The 18,368-nt window shown below is 47.4% G+C and overlaps 1 protein-coding gene across 6 annotated transcripts in view; it reads right to left on the reverse strand.

Annotated features, from left to right (window-relative positions):
• Positions 1-18,368, reverse strand: part of CROCC2 (ciliary rootlet coiled-coil, rootletin family member 2) — a 207,065-nt gene that overhangs the window by 86,688 nt on the left and 102,009 nt on the right. For all 6 annotated transcript variants that reach the window (XM_048864821.2, XM_075132329.1, XM_075132330.1 and 3 more), the window contains 2 exons: positions 13,549-13,728; positions 12,204-12,338 (listed from right to left, as the gene is read on the reverse strand). In XM_048864821.2, coding sequence (XP_048720778.2) covers positions 12,204-12,338; positions 13,549-13,728 — 315 coding nt within the window. The remainder of the gene's footprint in view (positions 1-12,203; positions 12,339-13,548; positions 13,729-18,368) is intronic.

The raw sequence follows: 18,368 nt of genomic DNA on the forward strand, positions 1-18,368 counted from the left end.
AATGATCTATACAGTCCCAGATTATATCAATAACGTCACACCCCCAACACAGAATTGATGCAGGAAGGGATGACACAAACGTCAATGACTGCATCCCAAGAGCTTCCCTCCTCGGTTCTGTCTTACTACAGCAAGTATTGGTGTATAACGGAAACGGTTTATCAAAGTCATGTTCAATAACATGATTGAATCTCTTTACAAACTCAAGGTAAACTTGGTTAGAACAATAGTGGATTGGAACTGCTTTTGCAGCCTGGTTCCTGTATGTCTCATGTGATCTTGCCAAGAGCTAAGGAACATAACTACTTTATCCATGCAAGCTCTGGCAAATGTTTGGAACCCAATTAACATCAACTTAATGTAGATATTACTGTTGTTTATAGTACAGGAATCTTGGCATTTAGCCATGAAAGCAATGTGGTAGTGTGCCTCCGTTTCCCTTTTTATACAGCACATCAGGTCTGGAATGTCTTTTGCCCTGTGAAAAGTTCCAATACTGTTTACAGCCCTTAACTGTGCAACATCAGTATAACAAGGCCTCTTAACACAAAGTGCATTCTCATGTATTCCTTTTAACATGTTCAAGGGATTTTCCAAAAGATTAGGCACTTTGTACATTTTTACAGTTTTTGGTAATAGCAACATATTAGTTACCAAAATTACCATGAGCAATAACAACAAATTCATTGCAAGTGTCCATCTACATTCATGTTTGTTATTCCACACCTTTGGCTCAATACTATTGGGGTTTGGTCCTTTCAGGGTTAGCCTGTGGCTTCCCTTTGCAAAATTAAGGTCTCTCTTTCCTTCCTGTCCTGAAGGATCAAACCCTGATTTCTCTAGTTTAACAGAATTCACTGGCTGATTGGGTGTGCTCTCTGTGCTAATAGCTATTAGCAAGTCCGTCTTCTCCCTGCCAGCCAAGTAATTTGCATTACCACAGACAGGAGCCAGTTCACCAGTTTTCATATCCTTAACTGCTATCAATTCCAAGGCTGGACTCTGTCTTAAAGAGATACCATCCATTTTCACTAACAAGCTAGACTCAAAGTTCTGTGGTCCTTCCCTTACCAACCTTGGCTTCCACATGGAATCAGATGTTAAGTTCACTGAGAGAATACAAGTCATATCCAAAGTGTCTAGAGATGAGAGTATACCTGCTATCCCCTGCATCCTCGAGAGATTAACTACACAGCTGTTCTGCCTTGCAGACTCAGCTACCCAGTCTTCCCTCCAAACCTGAGACACAGACTGTTCACTCCAGAATCAGCATGGAGACATTCCTCTCTCAACAAGGTTGTCTCCCCAACAAGCTGGTCAAACACAGCCACTTGGTTATAGGACTCTTCAACTTTCTTAACAGCTTTCACTCCATCTGAGACCTTCTCAAAGCTATCCACACTGGATTTTTCAAAAGGAAAGTCAGTGGATCCATTCACCATAGAAAATTTCTGGCTGTTAGGAACTGAAACTTTCTTAGTTAAATCACTTTCACACCCTTCAGTTGCAGTAAACTGCTTGCAAACACTACCATGAGGATTCCTTTCCCTAGGAGCTTTTCTAAGCAGCAATTCAACCCTCACAGAAATTCTGCCTTTACCCTCTCCACCTAGGGCTTGCTCTAAAGGAACACTTTCCTGAGCAACAACAGACTCTTTCTAGGTCTCACTTACATCCAGAATCACCTCTGAGACAACTACACTATTTTCAACCATCACAGGCTGAAAGGCACCTTCTGTCTGCTCCACAGAAAAAGAAGAGCCTGAGACACATTCTCCTTTCCCAGACACACAGCTTGGGATCTCATTTCCCTTGTCCCAGCACACAGGCCTGTTCACAGACAACTGCTTGGAGACCGGGGTAGCTCCCTCCATCGGCAAGTCAATACTCCTGACAGACTCAGGCACATTTCCTTCACTGTCACAATTTTCTACACAGGTAACAGGTAAGGTATAGGGACACTCATCTTCCACTATCCTCGCCTTCCCACACAGCTGACTAGACAAAGCCATCAGCTCACAAGGCTACCTAGGCTCATCCAAACTTTCCTTCCCAGGCACATTGCCACTCCCCACAGATAAACTGTTGCTCTTCTCACTACACTGAGCTACTTCCAGCAAATCATAGTTACCTTTTTCAGGTTCACTCTTATAAGCTGTACTAGCTAACAATCCATCACCCATCAAAATTCTACCCTTTTCTTCCTCAGTTAGGGCTTCAACCTGACCATCCACTTTAATCTGCTCCTGAGAAACATTGTCCGACCAATGAGTTTTTTCTGTGCTTGATCTAATTCCAGATTCATTTCTGAGACATTAGACAGACAGTCAGAAACTTCATTCACAGACAAACAGCTACTTTCCAAAGATAAACTTTTGGAAAAACCCTCCATAGACACAACTTTGGGATTCATCCTCTCCTGTGCCTCGTTTGTGTTAACTTGACTGAACATAGCTTTAATATCATTTCCAATCATAAGATCCTTAGGGATTGTGTTCTTCACTCCCACAACCATGGTGCCCTCAAATTCCTTCCATTTAAGGTGGATTTTAGCCAAAGGCACCCTGACAAAATATACTCAGATAGGGGTATAACAGTTACACTTTCATCTGGCCAGTAATCTTCCTCCCTGACAAGACTTGCTTTAACCAGAGTAATATCTGCTGTGGTGTCCCTCCATGCCATACACCTCACTCTATTCATAGAATCATAGAATATCAGGGTTGGAAGGGACCCCAGAAGGTCATCTAGTCCAACCCCCTGCTCGATGCAGGACCATTTCCCAGTTAAATCATCCCAGCCAGGGCTTTGTCAAGCCTGACCTTAAAAACCTCTAAGGAAGGAGATTCTACCACCTCCCTAGGTAACGCATTCCAGTGTTTCACCACCCTCTTAGTGAAAAAGTTTTTCCTAATATCCAATCTAAACCTCCCCCACTGCAACTTGCAACATTCACTTCTGCACTGCTAATAAACTCTGCATTATTTTTCCCATATTTAGCTTCAATATGCGTTTTAAGGTCAAATTTAGGCCCTGTTTTGGGTATGGGCATCTGCAATCTCTGCAGCCCATAGGACTGACTCATGGTCCCTATCACACACAGCTGCTCTCACATGGTCAGGCACGATGTCTAAGAACTGTTCCAAAGTTATTAAATCCAGCAGTTTTTCAAAACTCCCATGCGCCTTTGCTCCCACAACCCACTTTTTAACAAAACCTATCAGCTTATGAGCACATTCTACAAAAGTACAATCGTTGGACATTTTAAACTTTCTAAACTTAACTCTGTAAGAATCAGGACTAACCTTGAACCACCTCAACACAGAATCTTTAAACCGCTCATAATCCAAGGCTTCTTGTTCCCCCAATTCATTAAATACCTCCCTGGCTTTCCCAGTCAGCCTGGTCAGCAGGACAGGCATTCGCTGATCATCAGGGATTTGGTACAGATTGCAGAGGCATTCAAAGGTGGACAAAAACTCCTCTATGTCCTCAGTATCGTTGTAAATGGGACACATCCTTTCCCACTTCTTCTCGTGGCGGTGGGGAAGTGGAGTACCAGGTGACGATGACTTTCTCCGCTCTTCCATGACTTGGAGCTGAAGTTTCGCCATCTCCTGTTCCATCTTGTGAGTCTCCTATTGACCCTGTCGAGCTTTCTCCTCATCCGCCAGCAGCTCCAGATGCCCCTTATGAGCTTTTTCTTCTCTCTCAGCAGCCTCTTTATCTCTCTCAGCAGCTTCTCTTTCAAACTCAGCATTCTTTTGCTTTTCCAGCAATCGAAGATCTGCTAGATTCTGTTCCTGCTCAAGTTGCAGTTTATTTGTTGCCTTTTGCACTCTAATTTTTTCTGCAGCTTCTGTAGCCTCAGGTAAGGGCTGTGCTCCTGCCTCCTGATCACTGGCCACTAACAGATTTCTCATTTCTTGATTTGTAGCTTTCTTTCTAAAGCTTATCCCCTTTTCTGAACACAGATCTTCCAGAGTTTTTTTGCCAAGGCCCTCATATGCTCTTCGCTCACCCATTGCAACTACTCTTTAACCAACCCAAATCTCAATACTAAAATTCAAATTTGGATAGCGTGGGGTTCTGACCTAAAGTTTAATTGACCTGGTTCAGTGGATCCAAGCATGACTACGCCACTGTATCGATGCTGGTTCTGGCGGGACCCAACTGAGAGTGCCAATTCAGGACAAATTGCTTAAAGCAGGGCAGTTACAGCCCAAGGCTGGGGTTTCTATGCACACCAAGGCAAACCAAACCAGCCAAACAGAGAAGACTTTGGTTTTACCCCACTGGCTAACCACAAGTCACACAAGCAATTCCCTTAGACACTTCAGTTTCCCAATATCGCCACCAGTGCCACTCATTATGGGGACAAATGGTTATGAAAACCAATACCCCAGTAAAAGAAAAAAGGTTCTCTCGATCCCAAAGGACCAAACCCCAGACCCCAGTCAATATACAAATCAGATCTTACCCACAAATCACGCTGTTGCCAATCCTTTAGAATCTAAAATCTAAAGGTGTACTCATAAAAGGAAAAAGATATAGATGAGAGCTAGAATTGGTTAAATTGAATCAATTACATACAGTAATGGCAAAGTTCTTGGTTCAGGCTTGCAGCAGTGGTGGAATAAACTGCAGGTTCAAATCAAGTCTCTGGAGTACATCCACAGCTGGGATGGGTCTTTCAGTCCTTGGTTCAAAGCTTCAGTGTAGCAAAGTTCCTCCAGAGGTATGAAGCAGGATTGAAGACAAGATGGAGGAGCTGCAGCAGCTTTTTATATTCTCTTGCCATGTGGTCTTTCTTTCTTTGTTCCAAAGACAAGCTGTCCATGACATGGCCTGGAAAAACCTCAGAGTTCTGTCCATAGGCATGTCCCTGCATACCTTGCTGAATCCCAAGGCGTGTCTGCCTTCTCTCAATGGGTCAGTTGTATAGCTGATGGTCCTTAATGGGCCACCAAGCAGGCTAGGTAGAGCTGACACCAACTTATCTGGGGTATCACCCAGAAGCATAGCACAAGTTTGAACTACAGCCAGTATAGAGCCAATATTCATAACTTCAACTACAAAAATGATACACACATATAGACAGCTTAATCATAATCAGCAAACCATAACCTTGTCTTAGACACCTCATTTGACCCCTTTTATATAAGATTTGGTGCCACTACAGGACTTTGGTTGCAACAATGATCTATACGGTCCCAGATTACATCCATAACGTCACACATCCTCAGTAGTGTATTCTCAGTGTAAATCCTTGGCAATGCCAGGGAAGACATTCTGGAGGGAGCCAATGACAGAGCACTGTGGGCCTCAGAAGGGGAACCATCCAAGGCAACCCTGAAGGAGTGTTTGGTAGGAGAGCAGGGCCTTTCTATCCAGAGGATAGCGTGATCAGCTGTGTTTAGTGGAGCATACAGTTAGGCTAAAAGGCTGTGCAGCTTGGTCAGGGAGAGGCTGTTGGTGACCTGGCTAAAGGCAGTTTGAGAAGAAGAGGGGCAAGCAGCCAAACTGCAGGAGGTGTAAACGGGGGAAGTTGAGGCAGTGGGAGTAGAGCATGTGCTTGAGAAGTATGGAGGCAAGAGGGAGGAGGGTTGGCAGCTAGAGAGAAGGTAGGATCAAGGAAATATCTCAGAGGACAGGGAGACAGTAGATTGGTTGGAGGCCAAGGGCAGGAGCCAGGTAACCGGCAATATCTGAGGACAAGGAAGAGGGATGGGCTAAGGTGAGTTCAAGGGAGGTCAAGAGTGCAGCGGGATTTGGGCTGAGATATGGGCTAGAGCAGTGGTTCTCAACCAGAGGTATGCATACCCCTAGGGGTACACAGAGGTCTTCCAGGAGGTACATCAACTGATCTAGATGTTTGCTTAGTTTTACAACAGGCTACATAAAAAACACTAGCGAAATCAGTACAAACTAAAATTTCATGAGACTTGTTTATACTGCTCTATATACTATACATTGAAATGTAAGTACAAGATTTATATTCCAATTGATTTATCTGATAATTATATGGTAAAAATGAGGCAGTAGCAATGTTTCAGTACTAGTGTGCTGTGACAGTTTTGTATTTTTATGTCCAATTTGGTAAGCAAGTAATTTTTAAGTGAGGTGACACTTGGGGAAACACAAGACAAATCAGTCTCCAGAAGGGGGTACAGTAGTCTGGAAAGGTTGAAAGTCACTGGGCTAGAGGATACCACATGGGACTGGGACTCAGAAGATCTGGCTTCTGATTCTGCCTCTGTCACTGACTTTCTGTGTGACCTAAGGGGTGTCACTTCCCGTCTCTGTCTGATGTGATGCTCAGAGAGGGAGAATGCTGTGGGAGAGCAGCCATGATGGGGGAGGGATAATTGTCCTTAGCACTGCCATGGCACTTCATGTCTTCTAACCATAATCAAATCCAATCAAGTAATTAAGGGCCTAATTAAATCCTGCTTTGTGGCCTGATCACAAAACTTCAAAACACCTGATGTTCCCGTGGATGAATGTTCCACAGCAGGCTTTGACAGCCTTGATTTGTGCCCCAAGTCCAGCATAAATCTCTGTGTGTAAGAACGTTGGGTGCTGAGGGAAGGTGGCTATGGCTGCCACACACAGAGAAAGCTCTGCACGTGCCTTTCCTTTCTTCCTGAGGATTTTCTCCCTTTCCCCGTCCCTCCCTGCCCCATCTCCCTCTTCTGTGCTCTCTCAGTTTTGTCCTTTGCTTCTTTTCCTGCTCTCCCTTCCTGTTGCCTCCTCCCCTACCTGCTGATCTATGGTTTCATTCCCATTCCCTGCCCTCCACCTCTGGCCCCTCTCTGTTCTTCCCCTTCACTGCTCCGCCTGGATTATCCTCAGCCTCCACACTGCTTCTCTCTATGAGCCAGCAATAAAGCAAAGCAAAACAGACCAGCTCTGTCAGTTTCATCTTGTTTCTGGGCTAGTCTTGAGAAGAGCTCAGGAACATGAAACTGACTAGATCCTGTTTTGCTACTTCTCTTACATGTGGTGGAAGGGAAGGCGGTAAGGAGAGGTGTTTTGTGCCACACTCTGGCCTGCACTCCTCCGTACGTCAATCCCTATCCTAGAGAAATCTGCTGTTGGAATGTATATTAGTGACTTTTATTATTGTCTATATAATGCCACATAATGTGTATACGCATGAATCTTGAGAGGTAGCTAAAAAACACAGATCCAGCAACAAAGGGTTTACAGTCTAGTTATTCACACAATTGCACATCCCACCTCGGGGTTAAAGATGAAAGTCCATCCTTTCCCCATAGAAATCAAGGGAACTTTTTCTTTTGACTTCAATGAGAATACAAGTGGGCCCAGGGAATCAAATGGAACATTTTCCAAGGGAACAAGGTCTCTCCCCTTTTGATCACACCAGTACACCACAACAGGTTATTTCCATTCCTCCCACTCAGTGATGTTTGGGGGTAGGGGGATGTTTATAGTCATTGAGGGAAGTTATTCTTTGCATCTGATTTCCCTTTAGTTCCCAATCAATCTTTCCAATGTCAATGCTTTGCAGACGAGTTCTGATTGGAGTTTTATAGCCTTCTTGTACTGTTGTTTGGTGTTAAGGGACTATTCTTTAATGTGCATGTTCTCCTTTGGAATGATCTATCTGGTGGCTGAGCCCCCACAAATGTCAAGCATATATTTCTGATTGTAAAACCAAATCAAACCAAACCCCCCAACATTGTGTTAGCTCACTGAAACCTCACAATGGATTCTGCAACAAACTACAGGGACCAACAGCATAAGCAACGGTCAAGCACACAGGGCTGCCTATGTGCCTTAATTTTGGCCCATAACAGCACTCTATGCAGAGTGATGTGACTCTGATAACAACAAACTTTAGCCAGGAAGTAGATTTAGACTGGCCAAGTCATCTGACTTGTAAGATCAGTCACTTTTTCAGTGCATGTAGGAGGCTGTGATAAATGAAGGGGGTGGGGGGGGGCTCCCTTTTATGGACACCCAGCCAGCCAGTAGCTATAAAATCCCTCTTAGTAGCTGTTCTCTAACTGCTCTACCTGTAAAGTGTTAAAAAGTCTCATTGCTATGCATAGGTAAAAGGAAGTGAGTGGGCACCTGGCGAAAAGAGCCAATGGGAAGGCTAGAACTTTTTAAAATTGAAACAAGACTCCCCTTCTGTCTGTCTGTTGTTCTCCTGGGGAGAGGCGGGCAGGACAGCAGTTATGCTGTAAGAAGCTTGGGTCAGGTATGAAAAAATCATCAATATCATACCTAGAAACTACTCATTTAAAACCACAGATATGTAAGTAGATTAGGAAGACGCAATTAGGTTTATCCCTTTTATTTCATTATGGCTTGTGGATTCCTCTGTGCTAACCCCAGGTGCTTTTGTTTTGCTTGTAACCTTTAAGCTAGACCTCAAAAAAACTATTCTCGATGCTTAATCTTTGTAGTTGCTCTTTTAAAATTTAGCAATAGCCTGAGTTCCCAAATGTATTTTCTTTCTTTCTTTTTTTTTATTAATAAAATTTACCTTTTTTTAGGACAAAACTGGATTTTTGTGTCTTAAGAGGTTTCTGCACATTGTTTAATTAACTGGTGGCCACAGCTAATTTCCCTTTTTTTTCTTTCTCAGCTCATACTAAGAAAGCAGGACAAACAGCAAGTTATCTCAAGTGCCTATACACAAATGCAAGAAGCCTGGGAAACAAGCAGGGAGAACTGGAAGTCCTGGCACAATCAAGGAATTATGTTGTGATTGGAATCACAGAGACTTGGTGGGGTAACTCACATAACTGGAGTGCTGTCATGGATGGATATAAATTGTTTAGGAAGGACAGGCAGAGAAGAAAAGGTTGCACTGTATGGAAGAGAGCAGTATGACTGCTCTGAGCTCCGATATGAAACTGCAGAAAAACCTGAATGTCTCTGGATTAAGTTTAGAAGCGTGAGCAACAAGGGTGATGTCATGGTGGGAGTCTGCTATAGACCACAGGATCAGGGGGATGAGATGGACAAAGCTTTCTTCCGGCAACTAATGGAAGTTTACTAGATCGCAGGCCCTGGTTCTTATGGGAGACTTCAATCACCCTGATATCTGCTGGGAGAGCAATACAGCAGTGCACAGACAATCCAGGAAGTTTTTGGAAAGGGTAGGGGACAATTATCCTGGTGCAAGTGCTGGAGGAACCAACTACGGGCAGAGCTCTTCTTGACCTGCTGCTCACAAACCGGGAAGAATTAGTAGTGGAAGCAAAAGTGGATGGGAACCTGGGAGGCAGTGACCATGAGATGGTCGAGTTCAGGATCCTGACACAAGAAAGAAAGGAAACAGCAGAATACGGATCCTGGACTTCAGAAAAGCAGACTTTGACAACCTCAGGGAACTGATGGGCAGAATCCCCTGGGAGAATAACATGAGGGGGAAAGGAGTCCAGGAGAGCTGGCTGTATTTTAAAGAATCCTTATTGAGGTTACAGGGACAAACCATCCTGATGTGTAGAAAGAATAGGAAATATGGCAGGCGACCAGCTTGGCTTAACAGTGAAATCCTTGCTGATCTTAAACACAAAAAAGAAGCTGACAAGACGTGGAAGATTGGACAAATGACCAGGGATGAGTATAAAAATATTGCTCGGGGATGCAGGAGTGAAATCAGGAAGGCCAAATCACACCTAGAGTTGCAGCTAGCAAGAGATGTTAAGAGTAACAAGAAGGGTTTCTTCAGGTATGTTAGCAACAAGAAGAAAGTAAGGAAAGTGTCTTCCCCTTACTGAATGAGGGAGGCAACCTAGTGACAGAGGATGTGGAAAAAGCTAATGTACTCAATGCTCTTTTTGCCTCTGTCTTCATGAACAAGGTCAGCTCCCAGACTACTGCACTGGGCAGCACAGCATGGGGAGGAGGTGACCAGCCCTCTGTGGAGAAAGAAGTGGTTCGGGACTATTTAGAAAAGCTGGACAAGCACAAGTCAATGGGGCCGGATGTGTTGCATCCGAGAGTGCTAAAGGAATTGGCGGATGTGATTGCACAGCCATTGGCCGCTATCTCTGAAAACTCATGGTGATCGGGGGAGGTCCCAGACGACTGAAAAAAGGCTAATGTAGTGCCCATCTTTAAAAAAGGGAAGGAGGAGGATCCTGGGAACTACAGGCCAGTCAGGCTCACCTCAGTCCCTGGAAAAATCATGGAGCAGGTCCTCAAGGAATCAATTCTGAAGCACTTAGAGGAGAGGAAAGTGATCAGGAACAGTCAGCCTGGATTCACCAAGGGCAAGTCATACCTGACTAATCTAATTGTCTTCTATGACGAGATAACTGGCTCTGTGGATGAGAGCAAAGCAGTGGACGTGTTGTTCCTTGACTTTAGCAAAGCTTTTCACACGGTTTCCCACAGTATTCTTTCCAGCAAGTTAAAGAAGTATGGGCTGGATGAATGGACTATAAGGTGGATAGAAAGTTGGCTAGATTGTCGAGCTCAACGGGTAGTGATTAATGGCTCCATGTCTAGTTGGCAGCCGGTATCAAGTAGAGTGCCCCAAGGGTTGGTCCTCGGGCCAGTTTTGTTCAATATCTTCAGTAATGATCTGGAGGATGGCGTGGACTGCACCCTCAGCAAGTTTGCAGATGACATTAAATTGGGAGGAGAGGTAGATACGCTGGAGGGTAGGGATAGGATACAGAGGGACCTAGACATATTAGAGGATTGGGCCAAAAGAAATCTGATGAGGTTCAACAAGGACAAGTGCAGAGTCCTGCACTTAGGACGGAAGAATCCCATGCACTGCTACAGACTAGGGACCAAATGGCTAGGCAGCAGTTCTGCAGAAAAGGACCTAGGGGCTACAGTGGACGAGAAGCTGGATACGAGTCAACAGTGTGCCCTTGTTGCCAAGAAGGCCAATGGCATTTTGGGCTGTATAAGTAGGGGCACTGCCAGCAGATTGAGGGACGTGATCGTTCCCCTCTATTCGACATTGGTGAGGCCTCATCTGGAGTACTGTGTCCAGTTTTGGGCCCCACACTACAAGAAGGATGTGGAAACATGGAAAACATCCAGCGGAGGGCAACAAAAATGATTAGGGGACTGGAACACATGACTTATGAGGAGAGGCTGAGGGAACTGGGGTTGTTTAGTCTGCGGAAGAGAAGAATGAGGGGGGGATTTGATAGCTGCTTTCAACTACCTGAAAGGGGGTTCCAAAGAGGATGAATCTAGACTGTTTTCAGTGGTAGCTGATGACAGAACGAGGAGTAATGATCTCAAGTTGCAGTGGGGGAGGTTTAGGTTGGATATTAGGAAAAACTTTTTCACTAGGAGGGTGGTGAAACACTGGGATGTGTTACCTACGGAGGTGAAAGGGCTTGAGGGTATCCCACAGAAAGGAATTCCCAGGTGTGCCTTCCTGGGCTCTTAAAGGGGTTCTGTACTTGGGTGATGGCAGCATCTACCAATCCGAGGTCAGAATAAAGCTGTAACCTTGGGAGTTTAATATAAGCCTGGAGTGGCCAGTATTAACTTTTAGAATCGTTGGAGGCCTCCCCTTCTGCACTTGAAGTGCCAGAGTGCGGATTTAGCCTTAACAGAGGCAGTGAAAGACTTGTTCACTTCTCCACCCAAACGAGTTTTTATTCTCATAGCAAGGCTCTGTCTACATGCAGAAGTTGTGGCAGTCTAGTATGTATCGATCTAAGTGGACCAATGTAACGGCACTGACTGTGTGTCCATCCTGTGCACATGCCCCAGGTTAAAGCTACTTCCCCTTTGAAGCTTCACATCCACATTGCACAGTGCTGTACTGCCATAAGCGTGTTGCACTGCAGGTAGGTATCCCAGGCACCAACTGCTGTTTCTAGGCACTATGCATTCTGGGTACTTTTCACGGCAGATTAGGAGATACCAGTCGGTGTGCAGAGGAACTGTCTGACTATGGGTCCAACTCCTATCATCCCTCCTGTTGTATCCCAGAATTCATCTGGAGCTTGCTGGCCCAGGCCATTTTCAAATAACCGGCTAGCAACATGGAGGATAAACAGGCAATCCTGTCCATTACTCATACTCATCAGCTTCAATGGGATCACTCACATGCCTGGAATTCGACATGTGCTTAAGCACCTTCCTGCTGCAGGGCTGGCCATAGCAGAACTCCAGCCTGCAGGATCCTGCAGGGCACATGACTGTTTGGGCCACATGGTGTCTAGAGAAGGATTTGAGCTCACCTTATCCTGCTCCTGGTGGTTCAGAGCCTCCAGCTTCACCCGGTCAATATCCATCCTGGCATTCATAAGCTCCCGCTGGGCCTCACTGAGCTTCTCTGACAGTAGACTCTTCTCTGTTTCCTTCAGGGACAGCGCCTGGCAGGATGCAACAGACAGGAGCCATCATTCAAGAATGGCACACGTGGAAGGTCAAGTGCAGGAGCTCAGCATATTGGGAGGGAAGGACATTCTCCACAGGTACCCCCTGCTAGGACTGCAGTAGCTGTACACTTCCTTGCAGCTAGCACTGTTATGCCATTCAATCAAGAGCCTCCTGCTGGCACAGGCTGAGCCTGTAGTGGCTGTGGGGTTACCCACACCCAGCACTTGAAATCACTACCCACAGCGCCTCCCGCTGGCATAGGCTGGGCCTGAAGTAGTCTCACTGACCCATAGACTTTAAGGTCAGAAGGGACCATCATGATCATCTAGTCTGACCTTCTGCACATTGCAGGCCACGGAACCTTGCCCACCCACTCCTGTAATAGACCCCTAACCGAGTTACTGAAGTCCTCAAATCACAATTTAAAGTCTTGAAGTTACAGAGAATCAACCATTTACACTAGCTTAAACCTGCAAGTGACCCTGCCCCATGCTGCAGAGGAAGGCGAAAACCTGCCAATCTGACCCGGGTAAAAATTCCTTCTCAATCCCAAATATAGCAATCAATTAGACCCTCAGCATTTCAGCAAAACCCACCAGCCAGACACCTGGGAAAGAATTCTCTGTGTCCCGTCTAGTGTCCCGTCCCATCTAGTGTCCTGTCTCCGCCCATTGGAGATATTTGCTGCTAGCAGTTGCAGATTGGCTACATGCCATTGTAGGCAACCTCAACATACCATCCCCACCATAAACATATCAAGCTCAGGCTTGAAGCCAGTTAGATTTTTTCCCCCACTGCTCCTCTTGGAAGGCTGTTCCAGAACTTCACTCCTCTGATGGTTAGAAACCTTTGTATATTTCAAGCCTAAACTTGTTGATGGCCAGTTTATAGACATTTGTTCTGCACTGGCGCTTAACTTAAATAACTCCTCTCCCTTGCTGGTGTTTATCCCTCTGACACATTTATAGAGAACAGTCATATCTCCCCTCAGCCTTCATTTGGTTAGGCTAAACAAGCCAAGCTCCTTAAGTCTTCTCTTGTAAGGTATGTTCTCCATTCCTCTGAGATCCCCAGAGCCCTTCTCTGGGTTCCCCACAGCCAGCATGCTATACCACTCCCCACAGCGCCTTCCGCTGGGAGGGGCTGGGACTGGAGCTTTCCTGCAGCCCGTGCTCCTCCAGGACCATTGCTCTCCCTGCTTACCGTCTGCTTGTCATTCTCCAACAGGAGAAGGCTTTCATCCCGCTCCTGCTGCAAACTCAGTACTTCCTCAGCCAGCTCCTCTTTCTCAGCCTCACATTTGGACAGCAGCTCCTCCTTCTCCTGCTGCAGCTGGTGCACAGCCTCTTCCTTCTCCTCCTTCAGTGCCAGATATAAGCTCTCCTGACATCGAGCAAGAGCAGAGCAGGCTGTTAAGGACAGGTCTGGATGGGGACAAACCTTCCTGAAAAGTTACAGCCCTCACCCTGCTGTGTGCAGAGCCATGTGGCACTCCATACAGGGCTTGCCTGACAGAGAGGTCAGGGAGAAGGTTAACGCTGTGATGGCCCAGCTACTGTGCATGTCATGCTTCCGGCCAGCACGGAGGAGAACACTTGGGACAAAGAATACACAATGTAGCTAGGTTCCCAGGACTGCCTGTGATCTGGAGTCTTCACCATATTACTATGTGGAGGAGAGGAAGGTGACCAGGAACAGTCAACATGGATTACCAAGGGCAAGTCATGGCTGACCTACCTGATTGCCTTCTATGATGAGATAACTGGCTCTGTGGATATGGGGAAAGCGATGGATGTGATATATCTTGACTTTAGCAAAGCTTTTGATATGGTCTCCCACAGTATTCTTGCCAGCAAGTTAAAAAAGTATGGATTGGATGAATGGACTATAAGGTGGAAAAAAGCTGGCTAGATTGTCGGGCTCAACGGGTGGTGATCAATGGCTCAATGTCTAGTTGGCACCCAGTATCAAGTGGAGTGCCCCAGGGGTCGGTCCTGGGGCCAGTTTTGTTCAACATCTTTATTCATGATCTGGATGATGGGATGAATTGCACCCTCAGCAAGTTCGCAGATGACACTAAGCTGGGGGAAGAGGTAGATACGCTGGAGGGTAGGGATGGGGTGACCTAGACAAATTAGAGGATTGGGCCAAAAGAAATCTGATGAGGTTCAACAAGGAAAAGTGCAGAGTCCTGCACTTAGGAAGGAAGAATCCCATAGACTGCTACAGGCTGGGGTTCCAAATGACTAAGTAGCAGTTCTGCAGAAAAGGACCTGGGAAAAGTTATGAAGGGGTCACCATGCCCTGGGAAAGGTGCCCCATGGTATGTTACTCAATGGTCACCATGCCCCTGGTAAGGCTCCCCATCGTATGTTACCCACGGGTCATCATGCTCCAGGTAAGATGCCCCATGGTACATTACCCACGGCTCACCATGCCCTGGGTAATGTGCTCCATGGTATGGTACCAAGGGGTAACCATGCTCGAAGAAAGGCGCCCCATGGTACGTAACCCAGGGGACACTGGGCCCTGGATAAGGAGCCCTGTGGTAATTTACCCAGGGATCATCGTGCCCTGGGTAGGGCGTGCCATTTTACGTTACCCAGGAGTCACTGTGCGCCGGGTAAGGCGCTCCATGGTAAGTTACCCAGGGGTCACACCCTGTCCCGGGTAAGGTGCTCCATGGTATATAACCAAGGGGTCACCCTGCCCTGCATGAGATGCCCCATGGTACATTACCCAGGGGTCACCATGTTCTGGGGAAGGTATCCCATGGTATGTTATCAAGGGGTCACAGTGCCCTGCGTAAGGTGCCCCATGATACATTACCCAGGGGTCGCTGTGCCCCAGGTAAGGCGCACTATGGTACATTAGCCAGGGGTTACTATGTCCCGTGCACAGCACCCCATGGTACCTTACCCAGCAGTCGTACTGCCCTGCATAAATCTGTCCATGGTACGTTACCCAGCAGTCACCGTGCCCTGGGCAAGGGGCCCCATGGTATGTTACTGTGGGGCGCTGTGCCCCGGGTAAGGCATCCCATGGTATGTTACCTTGGGGCACCGTGCCCCGGGTAAGGTGCCTCATGGTATGTTTCTGTGGGGCACCGTGCCCCGGGTAAGGCGCCCCATGGTATGTTATGCAGGAGTTGCCATGCCTCAAGTAAGGCGCTCCATGGTATGCTACCCAGGGGTCGCTGTGCCCTGGAAAAGGAGCCCTATGGTACATTATCCAGGAGTCACCGTATGCCAGGTAAGGTCCCCTATAATACGTCACCCAGGAGTCACTGTGACCTGGGTAAGGAGTCAACATGCCCTGGGTAAGGCACCTCATGGTAAGTTACCAAGGGGTCACTGTGCTCCAGGTAAGGTGCCCCATGGTGCATGTGATTTTGCACCCCATAATGCTTTGTAGAAATATGCTTATGAGTGTAAATATGACATAACTGGAATATGTTTTATGCTAGATATGCAATTTAACATATTTTTGCAAAGCTTATGAGCTACTGAATATATTCATCCTATTTGTATGCATGTATCATTTTTATATCTGAAGTTATGAGCATTGGCTCTATGCTTGTATTTAAAGTGTTTGCTGTAGGAAGCACATAAGGCAGATTTGGTCAACATAATGTGAAGGGGTTATTCAAGTAATTGGGAGTACTTAACTAGCAATGGATTTTGGAAGATGCCAATCCACATCTGAGCTTTCCTGGGGACGTTCAAACTAACATGTAAACAATGGCATCGGCCTGCAAAAAGCTGAATTGTTCATAGACTTGTGAGTTGCCCAGGTAGCTACAGACTCCATCTTGTTACTGTGATTTTGAACAGGCGAACAAAGGGGTTTCCGCCCACAAGAGAGAGAATATAAAAGGCCCTGGAAACCCCTCCATTTTGTCTTCAGCTGGCTCAAAACAAAGAAACTGGTACAAAGGACAGTAACTATGTGGGTGTGAGTGAGTGCTGGACCCAGACTAGGAAGGAGTCTAGTCTGTGAAAGAAGCTTATTGGAATATCTCTGAGGCAAAAAGCTGAATCATTCATAGACATGTGACTTGCCCAGGTGGCTACAGATTTTGCAAGACAGGATCAACAAGACAGGGTACTGAAGTCCCAAGCTGCAAGGGAAAATGGGCTCAGAGGTAGTCTCAGCACATCAGGTGGCAGTCCCAAGGGGGTCTCTGGGACCCAACCCATCACAGTACATTACCCAGGTGTCTCCCTGCCCTGGGTAAGGAGCCCCATGGTACTTTACCCTGGGGTAGCCGTGCCCTCAGAAAGTAGCCCCATGGTACATTACCCAGGGATTACCATGCTGCAGGTAAGGTGCCCCATGGTATGTTACCCAGGGGTTGCCGTCCACTGCATAAGGCGCCCCATGGAGATTTACCTAGGGGTCACCCTGCCCTGGGAAAGGAGCTCCATGGTACGTTACCCAGGGGTCACTGTGCCCCTGGTACAGCTCCCCATGCTACGTTACCCAGGAGTTAACATGCCCTTGGTAAGGCGCCCCATGGTACGTTATCCACGGCTCACTGTGCCCTGGGTAAGGTGCTCACAGTATGTTACCTAGGGATCACCATGCCCTGTGTAAGGCACCCCATAGTAGATAACCAAGGGGTTGCTCTGCCCTGTGTAAGACACCCCACGGTAGATTACCCAGGGGTTGCCATACCCTGCCCTGTGTAAGACGCACCATGGTACATTACACAAGGGTCGCCGTGCCCCAGGTAAGGCGCCCCATGATATGCTACCTAGGGGTCACCATGCCCTAGGAAAGGTGCTCCATGGTACATTACCCAGGGGTCACTGTGCCCCTCATAAGGGGCTCCATTGTATGTTACCCAGGGGGCACCGTGCCCTGGGTAAGGCGCTCCAGGGTAAGTTACCCAGGGGTCACCATGTCCTGGGGAAGGCACCCCATGGTATGTCATCAAGGGGTCACCGTGCACTGCAGAAGGAGCTGAATGGTAGGTTATCCATGGGTCACTGTGCCCAAGGTAATGTGCCCCAGGGGTCACCGTGCCCCAGGGGTCACCATGCCCTGCGAGAGGTGTTCCACAATACATTACCCATACCCACTACACCCATTACCGTGTGCCCCTCATAAGGAGCTCCATTGTACGTTACCCAGGGGTTGCCATACCCTGCGTAAGACACCCCATGGTACAATACGCAGGGGTTGCCATGCCCTGCGTAAGGCACTCCATGATACATTATGCAGGGGTTGCCATACCCTAGGTAAGGCACCCTATGGTATGTTACCCAGGGGTTGCCATGCCCCGGGTAAGGATCCCTAAGGTATGTTACCAGGGGTCGCCATGCCCTGCGTAAGGAACTCCCTGGTATATTATCCAGGGGTCACTGATCCCTGGGAAAGGCGCCCCATGGTACGTTATCCAGGGGTCACCATGCCCCGGTAAGGCACCCCATGGTACATTACGGAGGGGTCGCCGTGTCCTGGGTAAGGAATCCCATGGTACGTTACCCAGGGTTGCCATGCACTGGGTAATGGGCCCTAAGGTACTTTATCCAGGGGTCACCGTGCCACGGGTAAGGCACCCCATGGTACGTTCCCCAGGTGTCACCATGCCCCAGGTAAGGAGCCCCATTGTACATTACCCATGGATCACTGTGCTCCGGATAAGATGCCCCAAAGTACGTTACCCAGGGGTCACCGTGTCCTGCGTGAGGTGCCCCACGATACATTACCCAGGGGACCGCATGCCTGGGGTATGGCACCCCATGGTATGTTACCCAGGGGTCACTGTGCCCCGAGGAAGGCACTACATGGAATATTGTCCATGGGTCACCGAATCCAAGGTAATGCACCCCATGGTATGTTACCAAGGGGTCGCATGCCCCAGGTAAGGAGGCCCATGGTACGTTACCCAGGGGTCACTGTGCCCTGGGTAAGGTGCCCAATTGTATGTTAGGCAGAGGTTGCCATGTCCTAGGTAAGGCGTCCCATGGTGCATTACCCAGAGGTCTCTGTGCCCTGCAGAAGGAACCCCATGGTAT

The sequence above is a fragment of the Caretta caretta genome, chromosome 9, assembly GCF_965140235.1.
Source record: "Caretta caretta isolate rCarCar2 chromosome 9, rCarCar1.hap1, whole genome shotgun sequence".
Taxonomy (NCBI): Eukaryota; Metazoa; Chordata; order Testudines; family Cheloniidae; genus Caretta; species Caretta caretta.